Raw genomic sequence first — 27,605 nt, 5'->3', positions numbered from 1 at the left:
GGCTTGTAGAGAGAGAACAGTACTTTGTCGCTCAGAGCACCAAAAAGTTCTTTCCCTTGAAAAAGCACTCCCAGGGAAGGCCCATGAAACACTTGCCAATAAATACCTAGATGGGGGTCAGGAAGTTTTTCTTTTCTTTTTTTTTTGAGACAAGACTTAGACAATCCGTAAGCTAAAGTAGGAAAATCATAATCTAAAAAGTGTATTCTGCTAGAATGTCCCTGGACATGACCTATCCTAGCTTGAGACAAACACAGGAAATACAGTTTGTCACTAAGATGAATAGGATGTCAAAAGTTTTCCAACTCAGTAAACTATGGGTCTTATTTTATAACCACTACCTCCATCAAAAAAGTAGGAAATTAAGTGATACTTATTTTGGTTTTGTGTTATCTTCCGAATGGTTATTTTATAAAGTTGTGAGTCACCAAAGTCACTAAAATTATTGTGGCTATAATTACACATTTATTTTTAAAAAACATTTTCTATTTATTGGTAATATTATAGTATCAGTACAAAAGTGTCTCATATAATCAGAAATCTAGTCCATGGGAAAAAAGTTACTATTATAGGATGTATTTTTTTTCCTTGTTATTATTTATTTTTAAGAAAAACAAAAAGGCCCAACAATCTACAACCTTTTACTACATCTCAGGCCTTCAAGAGGGTAAAATCCATAGGGGATTCTACAAAGAAGCAGCATTTAGCAAATATTAAAAGAAGTGCTTATTTGAGGTGCTATTTAAATTAAAACAGGAAAGAAATCAATATGTCAGCAAATCTAAATTTATAGGTTTGGACCTGATGTGTCTTAAGCAATCTGAGTAAAGCAATATTGCATCAGCTAAACAAAACAAATCAAACACCTCAAAAAAGGTAGTAGAGTAAGAAAAAGTCAATTTAATCATTTACTTTAGCAGGCAAGCAATTTGTAAACATTCAGTAGGGCAGCATCCAAGTTACAAACAATTAAAAAGAACCAAGATTAGTGATTATAATTTTTCCTTCTCTTTCCCCAGAAGAAAAAATTAAAAAAAAAAAAAAAGAGGAGAAAAAGAAAAGATTTGGAAATGAATGACTTAAAACACTACAAACATTGAACATTCAATTATGTCTTCTATCAGCCTTCTATGCACCCTCTCATGTTTTATTTTAAAAGATGTATCTACTCCTAAAATGCATTATCTTGCAATAACTTGTACATGAGCATTTGCAATCTAGGAAGTTGTTCCTGCACATGGATGTGCATGTAGTATCTCAGTTTAAATCCCATTTGCAAAGGGAACATTTATGTCTTGATTCAATGCTTCTTTGACTTCTAGTGGCAGAGTGTCAAAAAGGTGATCTTCCACAGCAAGCCCGCTTTTCTTGAGCATTCGACACTGGCCCAGCTGGGCTGGCAGGCGGTCCAAGCAGTTCCCCTTCAGCTCCAGCTGAGTGAGCTGAGACAGCTGACCAATTTTTTCTGGGAGGGAGGTGATGCAGTTCTGTCCCAGATTCAAAGTCCTCAACTTCACACATTTAAACAATTGTTTTGGCAGAATGTCTACTTTGTTCCCAGTGATATGCAAATGCTGCAGGTTCTGAAGCAATCCTATTTCTATGGGAATCATTGAAATGTTGTTGTAGCTTACATCTAAGCATCTGAGTTTCTGTAAACTAAATACTGCCACTGGTAAAGACTCGAGCTTGTTGTTGGAGAAATAAAGTGACTCCAAGTTTTTGACATGGGTAATGGAGGGAGGAATGGTAACAATTTTATTATGCCATAATTTTAAACAAGTCAGTCGTTTTAAATGCTGGAAACTGATGATCTCCTCGATTGTGCGTATGTTATTTGACTTTAAATCCAGTTCCTGTAAATTAGAGAGGCTGAAAATAGCATGTGGAATTCTCTCTAGTTCACAGTTCTGGAGCTCCAGCTCAGCGACATTCATCATTTTCTTAAGGCTGTTCAGTACCAAGAGTTTAGTGCCGTCATTATGAATGACTAACTTCGTAAGATGTGGAGCCACATCTGTAATGTTGGAGGGAACTTTGGTCAAATTGCTCTTCACGTGGAGAATCTTAAGGTGCCGCAACTCTCGGAGAGATTCAAGTCCTATCATCTTGTTGTTTTCTGAGTTCAAATTGCCTATCAAGTACAACTCTCGAAGGTTTTTGAGCAAATACACCCAGGCAGGAATTTCAGCCACATCTGTGAACTTCACGTGAAGGCATCTCAAGTGATCTCGGAGAAAGCTAAAAGCAGTCTGTTCCACTTTCGCAGGGCAGTGGCAGAGGTGGAGCTCTTGGAGGTTGGTCATTTGAGAAATCTTAGCAGGAATTTTAGCTTCTGGAATCAGTTCAAGTTTTAGCACGTCCAGGTCTGTGAGGTCAAAGACGGCATCGGGCACCCCTGACAGCATGAACAAGTGCAGCTCCTGCTTGTCCTGGGCATTGCGGGACACGTGCTGTCTGAGCTTCTCAAATGTCCATTCATGGTTCAGACTGATTTCCCTCAGTTTGTTCTCACTGACTTCCGATAAGAACACACCAAAACGCTTGGAATAGAGCTGGTCGTACTGGTCTACCATGTGCAGGAGGAACGCAAAATCGTTTTTGACGTCTGGAATGTCACTAAAACTGCTCTCTTCTCTAACTTTTTCGAAAGAATATTCCTTCAAAGGTATCCTGAATAACCAGAAGAGAGTGTAGAGGCAGATAAAACCATAAACACAAATAATGGATATATAACTGATGAGAAGCTTCTTCAACATGTAAGCCATATTGTGGGTGCACTCAAACACCTCATAACCAGTCAGGTGCTCGACTTTCGGCTTGCAGACATGCTCAAAGCTGATTGCATTGACAAAGTTTGCAGTGTAGCAGAGAATAAAAATGAACTTGGCTGTTTTGATAACTGTCTGGACCACATACAGTTTATAGATCAAGTCACTGTCTTCTACGTGGGCACGGAATTTCCTCACTTTCTCGAACAGGGCTTTCGCCTGTTCCCCATCTTTTTTATCCAGGATGGTCATGCTGGGAACTTCGATCACAGGCTTTTCAGCTGAGAATTTGAAGCCAGTTTTGTTGATCATTGGGGTGCTGGCGCTGGGGCTCCCTTCATCGCTGCTGGTGGACACATGCTTTGGTAGAGTCTGGGCCCCTGTTATCCTCTGCTTGTTTTCCTCTGAGTCTTCACAGGCTGTCTCAGACAGCGCTTTAGTAGTCCAAGGAGATTCAAAGCACTTTCCTAGTATTGAAACAAAATGCTCTACTTTTGAGCATGTTTTGGGATATTTGAACCAAAAGTTGCTACTGACCATGAGAATAATAGTATGTATAAGAGCAAGGTATGGAAAGTACTTAGAATACCAAGGAAGGGCCAGATGGTAACACATCTGATTAATAAATACATATTGCTGAAAATCCAAGTTTGTTTTTCGGCCCGTGGGATCTCTCTTCTCTTTCTTTTCCTCCTGGCTTGGAACTGTGGAATCCATGTGAGGATACGTGGCTCTGAGAGGTATGTCAGGTGTCACAGCAGATGTGCCAAAGGAAACGTCGTTCGTTGTCCGCCCATTTTGGTCTTGGTGAGTGGCTGTTTCCATCTTCGGGATTTCGGTGGTGATGTCAGTGTTTCCTGGTGATGTATGTGTCTTTGAATTTACAGGAGATGGCAGTACTGGCAAGCAGACCACCTGATCTTTGGTAAGTTGCATGGTTCCGGCAAAGATGGCTACCATCAACATTACAACAGCCAGGTAATCCATAAACACGTCCCACCATGGTTTCAGGATTCGGTAAGTTGGCTGAATGTCATTAAGTGAAGCAACTTCCGCAAGGGTAAACATTCCTAGAAAATGAAAGAGAGAGAAAAAAGACATTATTATAGAAATGCAAGTGACAACGGTAAATGAGAAAAAACCCCATGCTTGCTCCAAACTAAAGAGTCCTCATACAGGGTCTATCTTTTCATCCAAGATAAGCATAGTAAAAATAAACAAAGAGGAATATATATGAAGCAAATGGCCATTTGTTTATAGCTGTTTCTCCCCGACTGCAAGAGAAAAAGGAAACAAAAACAAGGATTGCATGGTATGAAATGATGACAGTCTGCTCGAAGTCTAGTGATGACCGGATCTGGAGGAGGATAGGAGAGCGGGATCCATTTGTTATGGATTGGACTGATCTAAGGTTTAGACTTAAATTCAGGGCAGGAGCATGGGATGACTTCTATTGTAAAAAACCCAAGTGGAAGGGTCTGCATGTACTATTCAACTCTGGACAGTCATGTATCCCAGACTTGATCCTGCCATTTACCAAAGGTGTGATTCTCTAAGCCTTGTATTTCCCATCTGCAACTTCTAAAGACTGTCAGAAAGGCTTCATAAGGAAAGAATGCAAATGCCCTTAGCATACCCTCTGGTCCCAAGTACTTGTTATCTGTTTATATTAATTCTTATTATTGTGCTGGAAGTGTCCACGAACAGTTGAAATAAAAGTTCCAGACTTGAAGAGAAGTCATAGAATACATACTTAGGATTTATCAACATATAGTTGATACTCTGGAATCATAGTACGCCAAACTAAAAGATAAACAACTCTATCTCATGCCATGAGTATTTCAGTCCCAATCTAGAGATCACAAAACAGCACTGACTCACAGGCTGCAAAGAAGTTTTACTTCAAGTACATGGATACTATGCCTTGCACAAGTTTATTCTTGGTAAAAAAATTGATGGTCCACCTAGGACCATAATTTTAAAGGGCCATTTGTGTGGATAACAGGGGGAAAATATATATATATATATATATTTTTTTTTTTCTATCAGGTTTTAGACAAGCTGTTAAGGTTGGAGGATTGAATTGAGAAGTGAATGTTGACAGTGACTGTCCTAAGAACATTAGCTGTCTTTTGCATCTTGATTATTTCAGCTGGTATCCCCACCTCCACTCTTGACCTCCTCCAACCTGTCAGTCTTCCACCCTACTGCAGGTCCTTTGGCTAATTCCTCCCCTCCCCACACTCTTAAGTCAGTAACTTCAGTTTTTCTAACAAGCTATTCTCCCTGAGTTTGGCCCCTTGTTGTTTCCTCTTTCTGGAATACTTCCTCCCCCTTTTGACACTAGGCTGTCAGGTGTCTGTCAGGGACTCCCACATGACTCTGCCCCTCTCTCCATCATGACCCAATCACACTGCCTGTCTGATCTCCCACTAGATTATCAATTTGGTAAGTACAGGGACTGTGTCCATCTTCCTTCTGTGTCCTATATATCCAATACTGGATACATAGCAGTGCTCAATCAGTAACAGAATGTACAAGATTCTGATCATCACCTTCATCTGCATAAAAGTTCCAGGAACACTTGGTGACTGTCTACCTATGGTATTAGGCAGAGGAACATTTTATTAAGCTGAATTCTTTCACTGAACGGCTTCCTGGAAAAGGAAATAGAGAGAGGGAATAGTTTGAAATAATCAAAATGTAAAAGACAAGTCACCAATGTTCTTTGGATAGTTACTAGCACAGAAACTCCAACATCAGGTGAGCTCTTCTCTAGCACACTGTCTACTCTGCCACCCCACTGGAGGTTCTGTGCCCCTGCATTTCCTTCAGTCTACTTCCCTTCTGTCAAGTTTTATTTTCTCTTTAATTACCGTGGAAGCACTACCTTTTGCCCCACATCTACTCCTGAAAGAGTACAGAAAGCAGTTAGTAATAATAATAATAATAGTTATTGCTTATCACCTTCCTGCCAAATACCATGCACTATCTCAGGAGCTTTATATCTGACACCATCCCTGTGTTTGTACAGAATGCATTCCTGAAAATGAACATATGAAAAATTTAGAGTTTAAGGTTTTGGTGGCAAAGTAAATGGCTCCATTTCCAAAATATAATATTTTATAGTATTATAAAATCCACCCAAATCCCTAAACTGAAAAAGACAGATAATACTAAGTGCTGGTGAGGATATGAGAGCAACTGAAACTATACCATCTTTCAACAGAAAAAGTATATTGAAAGTAGGTATGGCTACAGCCTATTATAGTTATTCATGCTAGGCCACAGTCTAATTCAAGTACAAATGTTAAGATGATTGCTACATGTTATCATTATTACATAGAACTTGTTCTGGAGAAAAATCTTTAGCATGTACTCCTTCCTCTATGATATCTATACTTCATTTATAAAATCTTCATAACGACCTCACAGGGTAATGTATCAGGAACACCCAGTTCACAGTTTGGCACAAAATAAGCCTCCAAAGATGGTCATTAAATCCAAATGTAAAAAAAAGACTTACTAGGAGATAAGCAAGCCAATTTCAGTCTTTATAACTAAAGAAAGGATTGGCTTCTCCACCACTCAAGTCAAACCCAGGGTCTTGAAGTGCAGTCTTCCAGTGTAGATCGGCAGCTGCTGGGCCCTGGAGGTGCACTGATTTTTAAATCTTCAGACTAACTGCTATTCAGCTAAAGAATCTGTGACCTACCTGGATCTACACCTTGCCTTCAGGAGCTCCACCTAGAGGCACTCTGCTCAGAGAACTCTATAGCGACCTCATCCTGAGAGGGGAGCAGACAATATACTCCAACCCACTCCATGCCACGCGGCTGAGAAGGGAAACCAAGAATTTGAACTCCAACTAGTAATTTGAGGAGCAACATAAAGAGAAAAGAACTTGACAGCCTGAGGCTACTACTCTCATGTGCAGTACATGCCTCAAGAAAAAACAGAAAGACATTGGGGAGCAATGAACCTATACTCTGACAATTTTTGACCACCATAAGGAAACAATTCCTTAATTTTTTATCAAGAAATGTTTCCCCCCCCTTCTCATCCTTTTCTTTCTTTTTTTTTGATTGTTTGCCTGTGTGCTGAATGGTTCATGAACCTTTGTACATATTTGCCTCTTTTCTCATTTCCTGTATTTTCTGAAGACAGTTATTTTTCATGATTCTGTCTTTTGAGGGATAGGGTTTTTGATTGGTATATTGTAGTTTTGTTTTGTATTGTTTTACACTTATCTATTTCTTTTTGATTCTCTCTTCATCTCTTCCGCATTATCCCTGTTCACCTTTTGAAATAAAAAATGCTTTGTCAAAGTTAATTGTTGGCAATTGCTTATCACACCGTTTTTGTTTATTGTGCCGATTAACGCTGTAGATGTTATAACAGGATCTAAGTATTTAGTCAAATGCATTGGTTGTTGTTATTATTTGTCTCTCCCTAAACTGTAAGGTACTAGAAACTTCAGGCACGTCATAGGGTAGAAACTCCACTGCTTCACATTCATACTGATAAGTGGGTAGACACACAAACAATATGAAGAAGTGAGGAAACAAACCATCACAAACAAACCAAAATACCTCAATAATAGAATCCACTGACATCACAGTGGAGAAAATGTCAGAGAAGGAGTTAAGAAAGTTTATAGTTAAACTGATCTGTGAGGTAAAAGGTGATGTAAGGAGTGAAATCAGAGAGAAAATACAGGAAATGAAAGATTACTTCAATAAAGAGAAGGAATGAAAAAAGAACCAAATGGAAATACTTGAAATGAAGGAATCAATAAACCCAATTAATCCAATGGCCGGCGTCACCAGCTGATTAGACAACTTGGAAGACAGAGTTCTAGGCAATGAAGACAAATGTATATAATCCTAAAAAAAAAAAAAAAGTTGACCCCAGAGAAAAGATGTTGAAAGATCATGAAGAGAACTTTCAAGAAATATGGGATGCAAAAAGGCCAAATTAAAAATTCTTTGGGACAGATGAAGGCTTTTAAAACACACAGTAAAGGAATGTACAATCTTTTCAATGAAATAAAATCAGAAAATTTCCCAAACCTTAAGGATGAAATGGAAAATCAAATTTTTGTTAAAAAAATTTCACAACTAGAAAGCCTGTACTACAAAACATAATCACTAAATTATGGAGAAATTACACTAGAAGATTAGTCAATCAAAGGAGAAATTAATACAAATTAAAAACTAGAAATAAATCAAAATGACAGGGAATAAAAATCATCTCTCAATAAGAACAGTGAATGTAAATGGCCTAAATTCATTAATCAAAAGGCATAGGCTGGCTGGAAGACTGAATTAAAAAATTCAATATGCTATCTCCAAAAGACTCACCTCACAGGCAAAGACATCTACAGACTGAAGGTAAAAGACTAGGAAAAACATATCAATCACATGGATCTTGTAAACAATCAGGTTTTCTATTCTCATATCAGATAAAGTGGACTTTAAACCAAAGTTAATCAGAAGAGACAAAGAAGGTCATTTCATGCTGCTTAAGGGAATTATGTACAACAATAAATAACAATTGTAAATATTTATGCCCCAAACAATGGAGCATCTAAGCCATCAAACAAACTCTTCTCAACATCAAGAATCAAATAAACCACAACACAATAATACTGGGGGCCTCTCTCATCACTGGATAGATCTTCCAATCAAAAACTAAATAAATAAACTATAGAACTGAAAAATATAATTAATAATTTAGACTTAACAGACATATATGGAATATTTCATCCAAAGACTGAATACACTTTCTTTTTAGCAGCACATGGATCATTTTCTAAAACAGACCATATCTTAGACCACAAAGCAACTCTTAACAAAGACCAAAAAGTAGACACAATACCTTGCATTCTATCAGATCATAATGGAATGAAATTAGGAATCAATGATAAGATAAAAAATTGAAACTACTCTAACACCTAGAAATTAAATAATTCATTATTGAACAAGGAATGCCAGCAGAAGAAATCAGTGGTGAAATAATAATAATAAAAAAGCCACTTAGAGGTAAATGAGAATAATGATATAAGAAATCAAAATCTCTGGGACACTATGAAGGCAGTTCTAAGAGGAAAGTTCATAGCATTGAGCTCGTTCATTATAACAACAGAAAGACACCAAATAAATAATCTAACATTGTATCTCAAGTCCCTAGAAAAATAAGAACAAATCAATACCAAAATCAGTAGAAGACAGGGAATAATTAAAACCAGAGCTGAAATCAATAAAGTTGAAATTTAAAAAATTAAAAAAAAAAATCGATGAAACCAAAGTTGGTTTTTTGAAAAAATAAACAAAATTGATAAATTGTTAGCCAAGCTAACCAAAAGAGAAAAAAAGATCAAGTCAATAAAACTCATGATGAAAAAGAAAAAATTACCACAGAACAGACACTACTGAAATACAGAAGATAATAAGAAACTCTTTTGAAAATTTTACTCCAATAAATTAAAAAATCTTGGAAGATAATTGACAAATTTTGAGAGGCATATGATCTAATAGAACCAGGAGGATACAGAAAATTTAAATAGACCAATTTGAAGAAATTAAATTGAAGGTGCCATCCAAAGCCTACCAACAAAGAAAAGCCCAGGACAATGTGAATTGTCAGCCCAGTTCTGCCAAACCTTTAAAGAGAAACTATCACCAATCATCTTCAAATTATTCCATGAAATAAATAAAAAAGGAGTGACCCCTTCCAAACTCATTCTATGAAACCAGTATCACCCTGATACCAAAAGACAAAGACACATCAAGGAAAGAAAACTTCAGACCAATATCCTTGCTGAACATAGATGCAAAAATTCTTAACAAAATCCTGGCATATCACATACAAAAACTGCATTAAAAAGATAGTGAACCATAATCAAGCGGGGTTCACCCCAGTGATGCAAGAGTGGTTCAACAAATGGAAATCAATAAATGTAATTCTTCACATAAACAGACTTAAAGACAAGAATCAAGATTACCGCAATAGATACAGAAAAAAAATTAGATAAAAATACAGCATTCATTCATGTTGAAAGCACTAGAAAAACTAGGGACAGGGGGAACATACCTCAACATTGTAAAAGCTATCTATGCTAAATCCAAAGCTGACATCATTCTAAATGAAACTGAAAGCATTCCCTCTAAAATCTGGAACAAGACAGGCATGCCCTCTTTTACATAGTTCTTGAAACTTTAGCCAGAGCAGTTAGGCAAAAGAAAGACATTAAAGGGATATGAATAGGAAAAGAAGAGTTCGAACTATTTGCTGATGATGTGAAACAGAATTAACACCCATAAATCAATTGTGTTCCTATTCATGAGTGATGAAGCAATTGAAAGAGAAATCATAAAAACTATCCCGTGCATAACAACCTCAAAAAAAATTGGTTATCAATCTAACAAAAGAGGCGAAGAATCTCTACAGTGAAAACTACAGAACACGAAAAGAAAGAAATTGAAGACTTTAGAAGATGGAAAGATATCCCATGTTCTTGGATAGGCAGAATAAATATTGTCAAAATGGCCATACTACCAAAAGCACTATACAGATTTAATGCAATTCCTATTAAAATTCCAATGATATTCTTCATAGAAATAGAAAAAGCAGTCATGAAATTCATTTGGAAAAATAAGAGGCCCTGAATAGCCAAAGCCATCCTTAGAGAGAAAAGCGAAGCAGGAGGCATCACAATACCAGACCTTAAATTATACTACAAAGCTATAGTAGTAAAAAAACAGCATGGAGACCAATGGAATAGAAGACACAGAGACAAATCCACATAAATATAGTTATCTCATATTAGATAAAGGCACCAAAAACACACACTGGGAAAAAGACAGCCTCTTCAACAAATGGTGCTGGGAAAGCTGGAAATCCATACATAGTAGAATGAAATTTAACTCCTCTCTCTCACCCTGCACAAAACTCAATTCAAAGTGGATCAAAGACCCAGGTATTAGACCAGAAACCCTGCATAAAGAATAAGAAAATGTAGGCCCAATACTCCACTGATATGTGGATGCTAACCCACAGCAAGGGGACAGGGTGGAGTAGGGAGGAAGAATAGAGGTTTAGTGGATTAGACAAAGGGGAATCAAGAGAAGTGAGTGGGGATAGGAATAGGAAAAAACAAGGGCTGGGGATATAGCTCAGTTGGTAGAGTGCTTGCCTCAAATGCACAAAGCCCTGGGTTTGATCCCCAGCACCAAACACACACACACACACACACACACACACAAAAAAAAAAAAAAAAAGACAGTAAAATAAATCTGGCTTACTTTTTCTGTGTACATATATGAATACACCACAGTGAATCTTAACATCACATATATCCTCAAAACTGGGGCCCTAATTAGAATAAGATATACTCCATACATGTATAAATATATCAGGATAGGTTCTATAGTGATGTATAACTAAAAAAAAAACAATAATTTAAAAAATGTGTTATTCAATATCACATATTCTTTTAAAAACATGTAAATAAAAATTACTTATGGGCTGGGGTTGTGGCTCAGCGGTAGAGCACTTGCCTAGCACATATGAGGCCCTGGGTTCGATCCTCAGCATCATATAAAAATAAATAAATAAAACAAAGGTATTGTGTCCAACTACAACTAAAAAATAAATATATATTTTTTTTAAAGAGAGAGAGAGAATTTTTAATATTTATTTATTTATTATTTTTAGTTCTCGGTGGACACAACATCTTTGTTTGTATGTGGTGCTGAGGATCAAACCTGGGTCGCACGCATGCCAGGCGAGCGCGCTACCACTTGAGCCACATCCCCAGCCCCCCAAAATAAATATTTTTAAAAAATTACTTATAGGGCTGGGGATGTGGCTCAAGCGGTAGCACGCTCTCCTGGCATGCGTGCGGCCCGGGTTCGATCCTCAGCACCACATACAAACAAAGATGTTGTGTCTGCCGAACACTAAAAATAAATAAATAAATAAATATTAAAAATTCTCTCTCTCTCAAAAAAATTACTTATATTAGAAAGGAGTAAATTATATTAGATTGGGTACAACTTTGATGCCCCAGAGACCTGAGTTTAAATCTTGTCCTTTGTTCACATTTGATAGAAGTGTAAAACGGTTAACTAACTACACATTGGAAAACAAAAATCAATGAGATTATTACCAGCAATCAGCAAGATTCTAGTATCAAACTGAAAAATATGATCACCTAAATTAAAACTTTAAGAACAATAAATCTTACCATCACTACAAACTTCCCCAACACTCAATATACATGTAAGCATGTACATGCAAGTACACAGACTCACAAAACACCCAAGTCAGATATCAAAAATCCCTACAATTTAAGAAAATAATATCCGGAATGGTGATAGGTGGTACATGCCTATAATTCCAGGTACTCAGAGGCTGAGGCAGATCCGAGGATCACGAGTTAAGGCAAGCCTCAGCAACTTACCAAGGCTTCAAAATATAAGATGATTTTTTTTTCTTCTTAAAAGCAGGACAGGGGGACCCCTAAATTAAAAAAAAAAAAAAAAAAAAAAAGACTTTCTTGGGGCAGCCAAGGCTTTGCTTATGTTAGGCAAGTGCTCTACCTCGAAAGGACATCCCTCACCCAATGAAACACTTTTTAAATAGAACCTACTATTATCTGATTTCACACTGGGCAAAATCCACCCATTTTGTGAATCACCAAAAACTTTTTATAAAATCCATTTAACACCTGGAAGATGAGTTCTGAAGAAAATTTAGAACTTGTGAAATATAAAAAGAACTTTACACAAGGAATATTTTGGTACCTCTTTAGTAGTTTCTCCCAAGAGCACTGCTATTCTCAGAGAAAATTTGCTTCAAAGCTAAGGAACAAAACTCTTAAATACTTGGTAATGGATCTAAGGCAAAGCAGCTTAAGAATTAACAAAAATGTGTTAATATATTACCGTGAATTCCTGGCCTTTTGTTCTAGCTCTCACTTGTAAAAACCCAGGCTCATGTCTGAGAGCTTGAAGAGGAGAACTTATTCATGGGTCAAAAGAAAGAAGTCTCCAAGTCCATGCTTCCACGTTTTTTTTTACTCACAGGACCCCCGGTGCTCCTCAACACACTGTCACTGGCATACCCTAAATCCCAAACTCTGGACAACAGAATATCACCATGCTTTAGTTCCTACAAAGCCCACTTAGTTAACACACTCTCCGCTAGAAACTTCATTTAACAAATATTTACAGATTATTTGCTATGTGCTAGATACAGCTTCTGGGGATTGTAAACGGGAATAATTTAAAACCAGAGGCTGCCCTTATTGAGAACCGCATCCTAGAGAAAACATAAAACAGGGGATAATGGCAAAGGTCTTACTGGCCCCTACAATTAGAGTCTGGCAGCTACCTGACCTTAACTAAAGCTCCAGAGACAGCTGGCCCAAGCCTAGAGTGAAGCCTTCATAAGTCTAACCCTCATAATCCTAACTTTACCCAGTTTATTATGTAGCCAGTGGGATTACGAAGAGAGCCTTGCTTGCATCTTTCAAGTCCCTTCTTTCCACCTGTAACATGGGCATCTTAGACCAAAATTTGACAATTCTATTCTTCCCTTTACTCACTTTGAGTGTTTTTTTTTTTTTTCCTGGAGTATGCATGGCACAAGCCAGAAACAGAGCTAAGGAAAACATGCTAGGGATGGAATTCCCTGACCTCCTAAGCAGCTCTGCATGGTCCCAGAAGCTTGTGGCACTCTCTTCCAGCTGTCTCTGGGATAGAGAGCCCCTCTGTTGGCAAACTCATGGGTACTCTGGACATGAACAGCTGGGAGCCTGCCAATCCTTACTTCTGCTGTGGTGAAGACTGCTGGAAAGCACCCAAGTACCTGGTACATACACATGCTCATCCTATGAGCCCTCAAAAACTTCTCAAAGGTAGTATGAGAGAAAGATACTAATACAAATTCTAATCCTTGGATAGGTAGCTTATTTAGTTGAAAGGGTTTCTTGGTAGTGTACTAGAGGCCCTATTCACTAGAAATAAAAATGAATGTATAGTCAAATAATGGCTGCTCCTGAGGACGGCACAACCCTTAGGCTGTCTTCCTTTCTCCCTCAGCTGGGTTTAAATGCTTCTCCTACAAGGAGGGCAATGCACAAGATAGGCACTTAATTAATAAAGGTCACTATTAATTATTCCAAAGTAAAAATGATCGGCTTTGACAGACTGATCATTTTCAATGTCTAGATGGACAACACATTATAGCTCTTTGTAACAGGTTATTCTGAACCTAACTCGTCCCAATAAACAAAAAGCAGGCGGTTTAGCTCACACCTAAACCTTTTATAGGGACAGAAAGACAAAGGTGAGGGTGAGCATATCCTTACTAGGACAGACGATCAATATCTAATTCCTGATAAAGGGCAGAGGCTTAGAGCCTGGTCTTAGCACACAGCAGGTAATAGAAAAGGCCAGGGATGAAGGAGCTCCAGAGAGGGAGTCTCTTTGAGTTATGAAGCTGCCAGAGCCTCAGATTTCCTCACACGTGGGGTTTTCTTCACTTCTGCACAGGCAATGGCGCTGGGTGTTGTAGTGCCTAGGCACATGCTAAACATTCAAGCACATACTGTACACTGAAGTGTTAAAGCTATGCAAATTGCTGGAGAAAATTGGTGATCAAATTCAGCCATATTTTCTCTCTCACTGTGTAAAGTGTAGAGGAAGGAAATACCTATCTAGTTGGACACATAAATCAAACTGTCAACTGTGAAGAGCTGCCAAGAAGAAGAATGGGCAGAGGCAGATGTGCCATGCAGAAAAAAAGCAGCTTATGCACCAGCATGTCACCTTTGCACAGGGCCCTTTCAAGGCTGGCACTACTTCTGTATCTTTAATTGTTTACTCTTTTCTCTGAGCTCCCCAAATTTCATAAATTTCTGGTCCCAGAAAGCATGGACCTTTCCCTGATTGCATGGCGAGATGAAAGTGGAAGATGAGAGTTTCCTTGGTCAACAGATCAGGGAGGAATTTTCTGAAGTTATGACAAGTGAAGTATGAAGAAAGAGCCAGAGCCCAGAGCTCAGGGAGTGAGGGCAGCCTGAGATGACGCAGGACCCTAGAAGATTTGAGATCATCAAACTAAGGGTAGTGGCAAGTCAATGTTGAGGTTTTTTGTTGAAGACAAGTGAAAATCAGTTTTATGTATCTTTATCAAAAGAATACTCTGGGCTTAACATCCAGGTTAGTAGGAAAGAGGAGAGCTCAAGAAGGCAGCTGCTGAGGCTGGGGTTGTGGCTCAGCGGTACAGTGCTTGCCTGGCACGTGTGAGGCCCTGGGTTCAAACCTCAGCACCACATAAAAAAATAAAAAATAAAGGTATTATGTCCAACTACAACCAAAAATTAAAAAAAAAAAAGAAGGCAAATGTTGCATTACTCTGGTCAAAGGACATATGTGGTAGTTATGACCAGGCTGTGAGTGATAGAGAAGAAAATGAGTAATAAGCAAGTCTTATAAAAGTTAGGGGATGGGGGAAAGCAGAACTTAACAACTGATTGTATGGGGAAGGGAAAGAGGAAAAGATGTGACTCCCAGATTTCTTTTAATCCTCCATTTCATTGTTCCACTATTTGTTCTTTTACTCTGATTCACATGGTTTTATTATAAATTAATTTTTTCACATGTCTTCAAATCTCTTTGAAAAGTTAAGATTATATATAATAAATGAAAACTATAAACCCTCATATTCTTGGACAAGAAATAGACCATGAAATCTACCAGCTTAGTTGGAATATAATGTGTTATCAATGTAAAGGTAATTGATAACTACTCTTTTGCAATATTTCTGGAGTGAAGCATACTTTGAAAACTAAAAATATTTAATTTTGTCTTTACCTATATTTAAAAAATATAACCATTGTGTGCAAAACAATCAGAAGGGGTCAACTTGCCTTATATCAGTCAGCTTTTCCTTGCTATTACCAAAATACCTGATGAGAATAATTTTGAAGATGACACATTTATTTTAGGCCTATGGTTTCACAGGTCTCAGGCCATGGTCAGTGATCATAGTAGGGTGGGGTGGTGGAAGAAAGCTGCTCAGCTTGTAGCAGCTGGGAAACAGTGAGAGCAAGGAGCCAGGGACAAGATAAAGCCCAAGGACATACCTCTAGTGACCTATTCATCCAGCCATGTTCCACCTGCTCACCCAATAGTCTACTAAAATCATTAATCCAGGGCTGGGGCTGTAGCTCAGTGATACAGCACCTGCCTCACAGATGTGAGGCATTAGGTTCGATCCTCAGCATCACATAGAAATAAATAAATAAAGATACTGTGTCCATCTACAACTAAATAAAATAATTAATCCATCAAATAGATTAATCCACTGATTAAGAATACAGCTCTCTTGGGCTGGGGATGTGGCTCAATTGGTAGTGCACTCGCCTGGCATGCACAAGGCACTGGGTTTGATCCTCAACACCACATAAAGAAAAAGATGTTGTGTCCACCAAAACTAACAAATAAATTTAAAAAAAAAGATATTGTGTCCACCTAAAACTAAAAAATAAATATTAAAAAAAAAAAAGAATATAGCTCTCAAGGGCTGGGATTATGGCTCAGTGGTAGAGCACTCGCCTAGCATGTGAGAGGCACTGGGTTTGATCCTCAGCACCACATAAAAAATATATAAATAAAAATAAAAGTATTATGTCCATCTACAACTAAAAATATTTAAAAAAAATATAGCTCTCACAATCTAATCTTTGTACCCATGAACATTCCTGCATTGCTTAACATGAGTTTTTTGGGGAACGTTACAAATCCAAATCATAATACTTGAGTTTGAGCCCCAGCACCACAAAAGCAAAAATATTATCTTGGACCATTTTCCCAGAGTTAAATAGATGTGCTTTATCAGAAAGTAATATTCAAGATGATCCATAGTCAAAGATCTTCATGAGTTTTCAAAGAAGCAACTCATCTAAAATAAGAAAAACATACTGAATTAAAAATTAGATTTGTCTTATTTTGTATCTTCCCACCACATGAAGGTTTAGGAGTTTTTTGTTTTTGTTTTTTTAAATAAACCACAGGCCACTCAATTCTGATTCAGTATTATAACTCCACTAATTCTTTATAATTGGGAGAAGTGTTATAATGTCCTAACTATGGCTCTCCATTAAAACTCCACTTGTTCAAATAATTTGGGGACAGGGAAATGACCGTTAATTACAGCACACCTTAGCTAATGAAAGGCTTCCTGCTAAATGTCCTCTCAGAACTCCCTCTCTGGATTATTTGTAATTTTCACAAGAGTGACACAAATAAATAGATACTAAGTACTTAGAAACAAGATTAAATATGAATAAAACATGTCTTTGTTTTATCAAATCCTTCAAAATAGGACAAAAGTAATATTTATCAAGTTTACTAATTTATCACTAATTCTAAAATCAGGCTCTATTTGTGTTACTTTAAAAGGTCAACCCATTGGGGGAATTTTTAGTTAATTCTAAGACATTTTCTAATGTTAATAATAAATCCCACCACAACAGAGATCATTCTTTTGAAGGTCATTAACAATTTTTAAGTGTTTGGGTTGTCCTTAATTTGTGCATTACTTGACTGATTTATCCCTTTACTCTCTCTCAAGTCCCCTCCTGGTTTTGATTTTTCTATTCTCCTTTCTTTTCTTTATTATTATTTTTTTCCTCTCAAAGCCTTCATGACCCTTTATTTTCCTATCACCATCATATTCCAAATTCTGGGTTTTCTTCACGGGTTCTCCCTGCCCTCCCATCCCCCGAGATGTTTCTGGACCTCTAAATCCAATTCCAGGGAGCCCTAGTCATGAGAACATTTAATATGTGTGCTTTATTACTACCGTGTTTTAACACATTTTATTGATAAGGAAAATGAAGATCCGAGTTTACTCAGTGAGTAATGTGAGATATCAACTATTTTCATTTTTCAGATGTACTCATAAAAGAGATAAAATGAAAACTCAGGCAAGTGAAACTCCTTAAGTCACATTCTTATATACCATTCGAGCAATTTAAAATTGAAATTCTATTTTAAGTTAATTCAACAAAAGAGACTGTAGGCTACTTATGTACATATTATGATATTTGTTGTGTTGATTATCTTGTACAGGTTTAGAGTATTTGGTTTTGTCCTCATTCTACATCCTTGTATCTTTGAGCCCTCCTTTACTGTTACCCTACTTCTTGGCTATCATTTACTTATGAAGTATAAATCATTTTTAATATTAGCCTAAAAAAACCCCATTGATGAATGAAAAACTATGCTACCTTTCCTTGTCTCCCTAGAAAGTATTTTTTTTTTTTTTGGTGTGTGTGTGTGTTTTGTTTGTTTCACTAGTTTTTCAATTATTCCAGAAACCAGATTCCATTAGCCTGAATAGTCTGAAAAATAATAGGCTTTAACTGTGGGGTTCTTAAGGTGTTATGGTTTGATTCTTTAATGTCCCCTGAAAAGCTCGTGTGTTAGGCAATGGAGGAATGATCAGAGGTGAGATGATTACTGGTTGGTAACTGCTGGTAGGTGGCATGGCTGGAGAAGGTACATCCTTGGGTGTTGGTGCTTTGGAGGACTATATCTAGCGCCTGGTTCCTTGCTCTGTTTCCCAGCTGCCAGGAGCTGAGCAGCTTTCTTCCTCCAAACGCTTCTGCCATGATTTTCTGCAGCACAGTAGGCCTAGAGCAATGAAGCTGGCTGACCATGGATTGAGAGCTCTGAAACCTTGAGCCCCAAATTAACTTTTCCCCCTTTATAAATTGTTCTCAGGTATTTTGGTTAGTGATAGAGAGCTCACTGAGGCTTTGCATAGGCTAGGTGAACACTCTGCCACTGAGGCATATCCAACCTTCAATGTAATATTTTGAAAAACTGTTTTGCAAACTCATACTTAAGCACCTGCTATTTCTTTTTTTTGCCGGGGGGGGGGGGGCGTGGTGCATGGGGGCGGTTCACTGGAGATTGAACTCAGGGGCACTCAACCACTGAGCCACATCCCCAGCACTATTTTGTATTTATTTAGAGACAGAGTCTGGCTGTGCCTCATTAATCTGCTGAGGGTAGCTTTGAACTCACCATCCTCTTCCCTCAGCTCCTAGGTTGCTGGATTACAGATGTGCACCACTGCGCCCAGCGATTTTTCAGTTTTGATAATGAGGATTGGTGTAATAATTTTTAAGTAGAGATGGTTGAGCTAAATCTCAGAAGAAGGATCTGGAATACAACTAGACTTATGACTAATCAGTGTATGGAAAGTGAGATCACCCAAAGAGAGCACACACAGGAACTAGGGAGAGAGGCTTGTCCTGGGAGCCACAGCAGGGAAGCATTTCAGGAAGAGAGTGGTGAGCAGCGACACCCATCACAAGCTAGTGCTAAAGTCAGGAATCAAAGTGCCTCCAGTGCTAGAGCCTCCAGAGATTCCTATGGAGCCCTTTCAGTGAAGTCTGGCCCACAGTGAGCAAGGGTCAAGTGAGAAAGTGAATACTGAATGTTCCCTTCTCAAAACCTACCTGGGGTGGGGGACACAAAGAAACAAAGGCTAAGTCAACAGCAAGACTGATGGAAGAATATACTTTTTAGGATGGGAAAGGAGTAGGGAGGTAGAAATTGAAAATAGCAGGGTGAGGCTAGGCACGGTGGTACTCGTCTATAATCCCAGGCCGAAGCAGGAGGACTGAAAGTTTGAGCCTTATCAATTTAGACCCTGTCTCAAAATTTAAAAAAGTAGGTTGTGGGTAGGGTGGCTGGCAATGTAGCTGAGTGGTGGAGTGCCCCTGGTTCAAATCCCAGTACTACTATATATACACACACACACAGACAAAAAGAGTGAAAAAGTTGAGAGATGTAGAGATGTTTTTGAGCATAAAGGTAAGTCTCATATTATAAACATTTCTACTAGGACCTACAACTCACATATATATAGGATGCTTAATATTCACACCTTCAGAAAGGACTAAAGACCATGGAATTCCAATTCTGATAGAAGTTTGGATATATAGTGTTTGCTTTTCCCTTTAGTAAGTTGGTAAACACCAACATAATAGGGTCCTTTTTGGGGAAAGACTAAAGGAAAAAAAGATACCTTGCAAAATGGTTCCACATCCTATGTAATTCACCCCACCTGTACCACATAGTACATGGCCACAGAGGCAAGCAGTTCTGGGTATGATCAAGTAATAGGCAGAGAGGTGGGAGGTGCAGGGTGTGCTGATGTCCTCACGGGGCAATTTTAGGCAGTGCCTTCCACGCAACCCCAAGGCTACTGAAAACACACAGGGTAGGTGGGAAGAAAAGTATCCTATTGAGGAACCAAGTACTCACATACTTGGCTCATTAAATTGTCCATCTGAGCAGTAGGATTATGTTTTCAGTTCTACTAAGAGGAAACTGAGGGATAGAAAGCTTGAGTAATTTGACCAAAGGTCACACAGCTAATGTACAGTGGACTAGGATTCAAACCCAGATCTGACTGACTCTACTAAGCCCACAGCTGCCCTGTTCTCTTGCTTTACATTAGAGATGAGCCCAAATTAAATTAAATCCCCAAATTTACCAACCATTAGAAGGAACCTTTTCGTGAAGGAAACAACGCTTAGTGTTCAAAGGCTACCCCAGGACACCTGGAACACAGTCTAAAAAAACGCAGCTACAACTTACAACCTAACTGCTATTTAATGACAATATCACTTCACACCTTTATCATCATTCTGGTTTTTCAATAGACCATTCATGGAGTCCAAAGAACCCGATCCTTACTAACTACTAAGAGACAAAGAAATAATGTGAACTTTGTTTTATAGCAAGAAACGGCTACACAAGGAGATGGCAGAATAGAGATTACAATTGGAAAGACACCTCTGACATTAAGTGTGCTAGATTGGCTCTAATGAGCGTCAAGTCTCGCTCAATTCTTTACTCATCACTATCAGAAGCTTAACAAATTCAGGCCAAATATTCAGGGTAAGTCCTTCTTTAAACCTATGTTATGAAGATTTCCTTTTATTCTGAAATCAATTAATATTAACTGTAATGCTGACTCTCAAAGAGTAAAATATGTACTCTTACCCCCTGTGATGATTTCACAAATATTAAGGAAAGGGCTAAAAGGCTTAATTCAGACCTAAGATTCTTACTCTGTGAAGGAGTTTGGTATTTTTACTACATTCTTAGAATTCTACTTTGCCAAATACATTTCCTTTAGTGCGTCTGAAACATGCACCATTGGACCCCATATGCCTTCTTCTCTCTTAAACTAGGAAACGAAAAAAAATATGGCATTAGGGAAAATATTTCTTTTAGTTATGAAAGCATCGGTTACACAATCCAAGGCACCAAATTGCATCCTAGCAACCTATACCTAATGGCTGCTTTGTGTATATGACGGAATTTGAGGAGGTAGTGCATTTCTTAGAGGATGCAGGTATTTATTCACTAATGTCACAATCAAGCAGAAGAAAAACCAGACCTGAATTAGACAAGCACGAAAGATAGTAAGGCCACAGAAATAAATTACAGGCCTCCCCTAAATCAAACTCTGTCATCAACCTCACATAGAGCTTTCTGCACAGTCAAGTCTGCCTTAATTGGTTTTCATCCTGTTGCCGTTGAAAAACAGAAAACTGAGCCATCTCAGGCAGCATTATGGGTCTGTCTGTCTCTCTCTCTCTCTCTCTCTCTCTCTCTCTCTCTCTCACACATACTCTCTCTCTCTCTCAAGCTCAAGTGAATACATCCATTTTTTAAGGAAATACTAATAACAAACAGGTTGAGGGTATTTTCCACTGGTTTAAAAATAAAGCATTCTGCTCGTAAAAAAAAAAAAATAAATCTCAGAATTATAGGAACAGGAAGCAGCAGCTGGATTTATCAGCCTTCATTTCCTCTGAGAGTCAAAGTAAGGAACTCCCCATTGAGACAAAAGCAATGCAGAGGTTAGCCCCTCCCGCCAGACCTACAGGATCCCCGCGCGGCTGCTGACGGTTACAACAGCAGATGGTGGTTGGCCACTTCAAAACCAAACTGCTCATTTTATCTTATGGAGCATTTGGTGTCCAAGCCCTGCATTTTGATAAAATGAAAAATCTGACTAACATCTAAACACACATATATAATTGGCCCCAGAGGAGCCTGACTCTCATCTCTCATTGTATTTCCTTCCTGGGCTTATTCCAGAGGTTTCCAGAGCCCCAGGACATCAGAAGATGACCGGGACATACCCTGAGGGACCCTGTGGCCTTTTTCTGGTGGCTTTCTGGATACAAGCCAGTGTCCTGGGTGGATTCTAGTCCCCTTTCAGCCATCTGTGATAACAGCTGAAGTACCTGGTGTCTCTCAGGCTCAGTTCTCTCCTCTGTGAAACAGCAAACAGATCGCCTACCTCACAGAGGTGTCATGAAAAGTTAACGAGACAATGACTATGAAGTACTTGCGAGTCACATGTGAATAGTAACAGGTCAGAGTCACAGGATACACAATACTTATCTAAGGGGCTTTACCAGTGTCAAAGCTTTCACAAACATTGCATTTGATGCTCTAAATGATAACAGCAGGATCAGGGGCAATGGAACTATGGTGGTCCTCCTCCTCATCCTCATCATTGTGGTCATCCTTACTGTTTTACAAATCTTTGGTCTAGAGGAACCCAGGGAAACTCCTCTGCAAGTGTTCAAATCCCTTAAAAACATTTCTGGCACTTAGTGAGTGACAAGTATGAGGTGAGGAGTTTCGAAAGGTGCTCACATTTCAGGCTTGTGGCTCTGGGCAAGTCCCTTCACTTCTCTGGCAATATGATTCATTCACTTGTCAACAGGCTAGTGGCAGACAAAAATAAATTAGACCTGGTTCCAGCTCTTGAAGAACTCTTGGAAGCAAGGGTGGGGGTGGAAAGACGTGACATATAAACAGATTAATTACAAAACAGTATTTGCTTAAAATATGAAGTATGAACAAAATGCTGTGGGATCAGAGGGCAGGAAATGACTAACTTTGTCTGGGGGACTCATGGAAGAATTCCTCTAATTTGTAAACTGGGAAAGAAGGGAATCAAACAACAAATTAATCATCTTTGGGGGCTAAAATCCTGAGAAAACTAGTTTTAGACTGGCAATAATCTCAACACAGCATGATTCTTCTTATTTGCTTGCTCACAGTCAACGCATAGATTATTTGAAATAACCTAGATATCTTAAGTAATGGAAAACTGTAGGATACAAAATTCTAAAAAAAATCACTTTTTTAAAAAAAAGAATATTACTCAAATATACATTATACTTGCAAGTCTGTGAAAGTCTGTGGAAACAGGGTCTAGGTTTAGCCCTAGGTGCAATAATTTATGAGACTGAATCCTAGAGCCAGACTGCGTGGGTTCAAATTTTGACTTCGCTAGTTACTAACTATAGGAATTGGGGCAATTTACTTTATCTCTCTGTGCTTCAGTTTCCTCACTTATGAAATGTGGCAGTGCTGTGATAATAAGAATAGTAATGGTCACCTGCCATATACGGGCAATGTGGGGATTTAATGAGTTCATATACAGAAGTGTTTCCTGGCACAAACTGAAGGTGACCTGAGTTAGCTGTACATTTCCAAAGTGCAGTAACTGGGATCTTTGGATTGCTATTCAAAAAATTACTCTTAGGATGGAAAGTTTCATTTTTCAGAAATTTATAGAATGTTCCAATAATCAGTGGTGAAATATAGGCTGTTGGCTTCAACAACGTATACTTTAAGCAGAATTGGGGGGAATGTTATACATCAAGTATGATTTTAAAAACTTACTTCAAGGGTCAGATGTGAAGCCAACACACTAATGCAAGTTTAAGGTGGTGTAATCAGAGATCTTTTTATTTTAAAAAATGACCCACCTTTAAAGTAACTATATCAGGGCTCTGAATAATATTTTGGAAATTACAGAAAAGCAAAAAACAAAGGGAGGAGGGTATTTATATATTCCCTCGAGATTTCTTTTGTTCCACTGTCATAGTATTATCTTTAAAAAAAGATATAGTTTATAGTATTCCAAAATTGTAAGAATTCAATGTAACATTAAAGATGCAAATTGGGGGCTGAGGTTGTGGCTCAGTGGTACAGCACTTGCCTAGCACGCGTGGGACACTGGGTTTGATCCCCAGCACCACATTAAAAAAAAACTAAACAAAATATAGGTATTGTGTCCATCTACAACTAAAGATATTTTAAAAAGATGCAAATTTGGCTACCTATCAGAAAATATAGACCATTAAATATTAAAGTTATTTTCATTTTTTTCTCATTGCATTCACATATAATTTTAGGAAATCTTTTGGGCCTTTAATAGTATTTTATCATTACTATATAGTGACTGTCAGTTGAAATAGATTGTATCTAGATAAAATTAAATTTCTGTAAATCAAACTGGATGTTTTAATTGGCAGCTTCAGCAGCACTCACCAAACCATGTTTCTGCCTTTAATATTTAATACATTAAACATCATTTATCCACTGGCTTTAAACCAACATCAATACTTACCGACTCTTGGGACCTGTGGTTTTTATTATAGTCGATAATGCTTAGGTTCAGGCCTTGAAATTAATCACTAAGACCTGCTGCTGGAAGAGTGCTTTCCAGAGCCTCCAAAGAGTAAAGAGAAAGAGAGGCGGGTGGGGGTGGGGTGGAAGATATTTATCATACCCTTGTTATGTCTGGAAAGAACCGGATATTGTTTCTCAATACAGAAGGTTTGCTTTGTGACTCTTAATGCTTTACAACATATCCACAGGAAATGAAGCAAAATAATTCAAACTATAATTTTACTGAGATTGAAAATATGTGGGCACACAGGGGTGGGGGGGTTATAAGATCATTTCATTTAAATAAATTATTTCCTCAATTTTTCAAGTGTGTGTGTGTGTGTGTGTGTGTGTGTGTGTGTGTGTAGCTCAAGAACATTAAGTGTGGCACAAGACTATAATCTAGCAGCTCAGGAGGCTGAGGCTGGAGGACGAGAGTTCAAGGTAAGCCTCATCAATTTAGCAAGGTACTAAGCAACTCAGCAAGACTCTGCCTAAATAAAATATATATATTACAAAAAAAAAAAAAAAAAGAAAGAAAAAGACTAGAGATGTGGCTCAGAGTTAACTGCCCCTGGTTCAATCTCCAGTTCCAAAACAGAATAAAACAAAACACAAGCAAAATTAAATATGTGGGATTCTACCTCTGGTTCAGAGGTAGAATGCTTGCTTGCCTGGCATGTGTGAGGCCCTGTGTTCAATCCTTGTACTACAAATCAATCAATCTATCAATCAAACCAAAACAAAAAATACATGGGTATATACACATAAGAGTTGTCCCCCCCCCCCCCCCCCCGCTAAGAATGCCAAGCAAGAGCTCTACCACTGAGCTATACCCCAGCCCCAATTTTTGTTTGTTTGTTTTTTAAACTGATAAGAATGAATGATACCTGATGAACTGGAGCTGGCTCCAGACAGGCCCTAACCTACTTTAGATCTATTTCAGGCATCAAGAAAGACATTGCTTAGAACAAGTCTCCCCCTCCCATACTGGGGATCGAACTCAGGGGCACTCCACCACTGAGCCACATCCCCAGCCCTGTTTTGTATTTTATTAGAGACAGGGTCTCACTGAGTTGCTTAAAACCTTGCTTTTGCTGGGGCTGGCTTTGAACTCCTCCTATCTCAGCCTACAGAGCTAGAACAAAAGTTTTATAAAACTAAAACAAACAAACAACAAAAAAAGAAACCTTAAATTTAAGAAGTAATTGTCCTTTCCAACAACTCTTTTTCCCCCTTCTTTCCTTCCTATCTATCTCCTATTTATTTATGATACCGGGGCTTGAACCCAGGGGAGCTTGGCAAGAGTTATATCCTCAAATCTTACTAAGCTGCCCAGGCTGGTCTAGAATTTGTAATTCTGCCTCAGGCCTCCAACTTGCTGGGATTACAGGTGTGTACCACCACACCCAGCATTTGCTATCCTTTTAAAAAACCAATTGTTTTGTAGGTTGTCCACATAATCATATAAGAAAAAATAAAAGAAAGGAAATCATTTAAGTGGTTCTACCTGAGGGTATTCAACTAGTTCATTTAATTCTACAAATCAGGAATTACAATGATAAAGTAAAATAAGTTTGTAAGTGTTTGGTGGGTATAAGGCAAGAAACTTAGCATGAACTTGTAGGAACTGACCTTTTAGGTACCTGTGTAAGGTCAAAAGTTTATATCACTATTATTTAACCAATCTCTATAATCAGAATTAAGAACAAAAGTTTGGTGACACTGTAATATTTTATAGAAAAGGCTGATCTAGGACAAAAGGTTCAACATTCAAATCATTCAATGCTATAAACTTTTTATTGGGTACTAGGATCTCTACTTAGCAACAGATGAATAAAATTCTTTCATTTTTTTTCTTTTATCTGCCTAATTATATTGAGTGATGCTCTGATTTATAGTTCTTAGATTACCTGGGGCCCGAAAACTATTCCAATTAAGAGGTTTTAGTTGGGCACAGTGTTGAATGCCTATAATCCCAGCAACTCAGAAGGCTGAGGCAGGAAGATTGAAAGTTCAAGGCCAGCTTCAGTAATTTAGCAAGATCCTGTCACAATAAAAAGGGCTGAGGATTTAAATAAGTAATTAAGTGCCTCCGGGTTCAATCCTCCAGTCAGTACCAAACAAAACAAACAAATAAACAAGAAAAAAACCCCAAACCAAACTAACCAATCAACAGGTTATTTTAGTCTGTCCTGTATTTTACTGTCTTTGTAATGAACTATTAATTTACATGTAGGTAGTGTAGGTACCAGAAGAGTTGTTACTTTAGGTTTCTACAAAAGAAAATTTAAAAGGTAATCCTTCTCAGATTTATGATAAAGGTAAACTCTATACACACCGGGCAGTTCTATGAGAAATTATATTCAATAGAATGTTGATTTCATTTCCCCTAAACAATTATTTATATGGGAAGAACATGAGCGGCCCAAGCTCTATTTCCAGCAGATGCAGGAGAGTTCTAGCAGAACTCTAGCTCTGACAGACATTGATGAGCTGCTGGATCCCACCAAGGACAATCAACATTTCTAGGTCCCAGACTCCTTGTCTATCTATAAAAGACTATATTAAGATCGTCTTTGGGCCCCTTCCTGACCTAAAATTCTAAAATTTGGTTCCCTTGAAATTCAAAGTCAAGGGCTGGGGATATAGCTCAGTTGGCAGAGTGCTTGCCTCACATGCACAAGGCCCTGGTTTCAATCCCCAGCACCACAACAAATAAATTCAAACTCAAATGTGTCCTTAAGAAAAGCCACCTTCCATCCCACTCCAAGGCAGGGTTATCTGGGCCTTTCTTGACATTCCATCCTAGTTTCTTCACAGTTTATTAGGATAATCACCAACAGATAATATCTGTATACTCAATAGGCTAGACTATACATGATTTCAGGAGAGACGGTCTTATTCATCTTTGTATATGTGTCATCTAACACATTCTAGCTGCCTGGTACACAAGAGATAAGTAACAAATATTTATGGGATAAACTCTTGTAATCACACTATCAAGCATCCATTTGGTATTTGTCTTTTCAGGGGCCCTTGGCTATATTCTTAAGACACACTAGTTTTCTCATCCATGAAGTACTTTCAATTAAAAACAGGGCCCCTGGGCTCACATCTGTAACCCCAGAAACTCAGGGAGCTGAGGTAGGAGGATCACAAGTTTTAAGACCAACCTTGGTAACTTAGTAAAAAAAAAAACAAAAAACAAAAAACAAAAAAACCCAAAATAAAAAGGTCTGGGGATGTAGTT

General features: G+C 38.1%; 1 protein-coding gene across 9 annotated transcripts in view; it reads right to left on the bottom strand.

The window, feature by feature from the left end:
- Positions 1–880: 880 nt before the first annotated feature.
- Lrrc8d (leucine rich repeat containing 8 VRAC subunit D) overlaps positions 881–27,605 on the bottom strand; it is a 112,636-nt gene continuing 85,911 nt past the window's right edge. For 8 of the 9 annotated variants that reach the window (XM_078026694.1, XM_078026690.1, XM_013359736.4 and 5 more), the window contains one exon: positions 881–3,841. In XM_078026694.1, the coding sequence (XP_077882820.1) occupies positions 1,263–3,839 (2,577 nt within the window). In that variant the 5' untranslated portion in view covers positions 3,840–3,841 and the 3' untranslated portion in view covers positions 881–1,262. Of the gene's footprint in view, positions 3,842–12,580; positions 12,604–27,605 lie in introns of those variants that run through there. The other variant, XM_078026695.1, reaches the window with a different exon arrangement.

The sequence above is a fragment of the Ictidomys tridecemlineatus genome, chromosome 11, assembly GCF_052094955.1.
Source record: "Ictidomys tridecemlineatus isolate mIctTri1 chromosome 11, mIctTri1.hap1, whole genome shotgun sequence".
In the NCBI taxonomy this organism is placed as follows: Eukaryota; Metazoa; Chordata; class Mammalia; order Rodentia; family Sciuridae; genus Ictidomys; species Ictidomys tridecemlineatus.
Note: the sequence above shows the minus strand (reverse complement) of the source record. Positions and strands in the feature narration are given on the sequence as shown.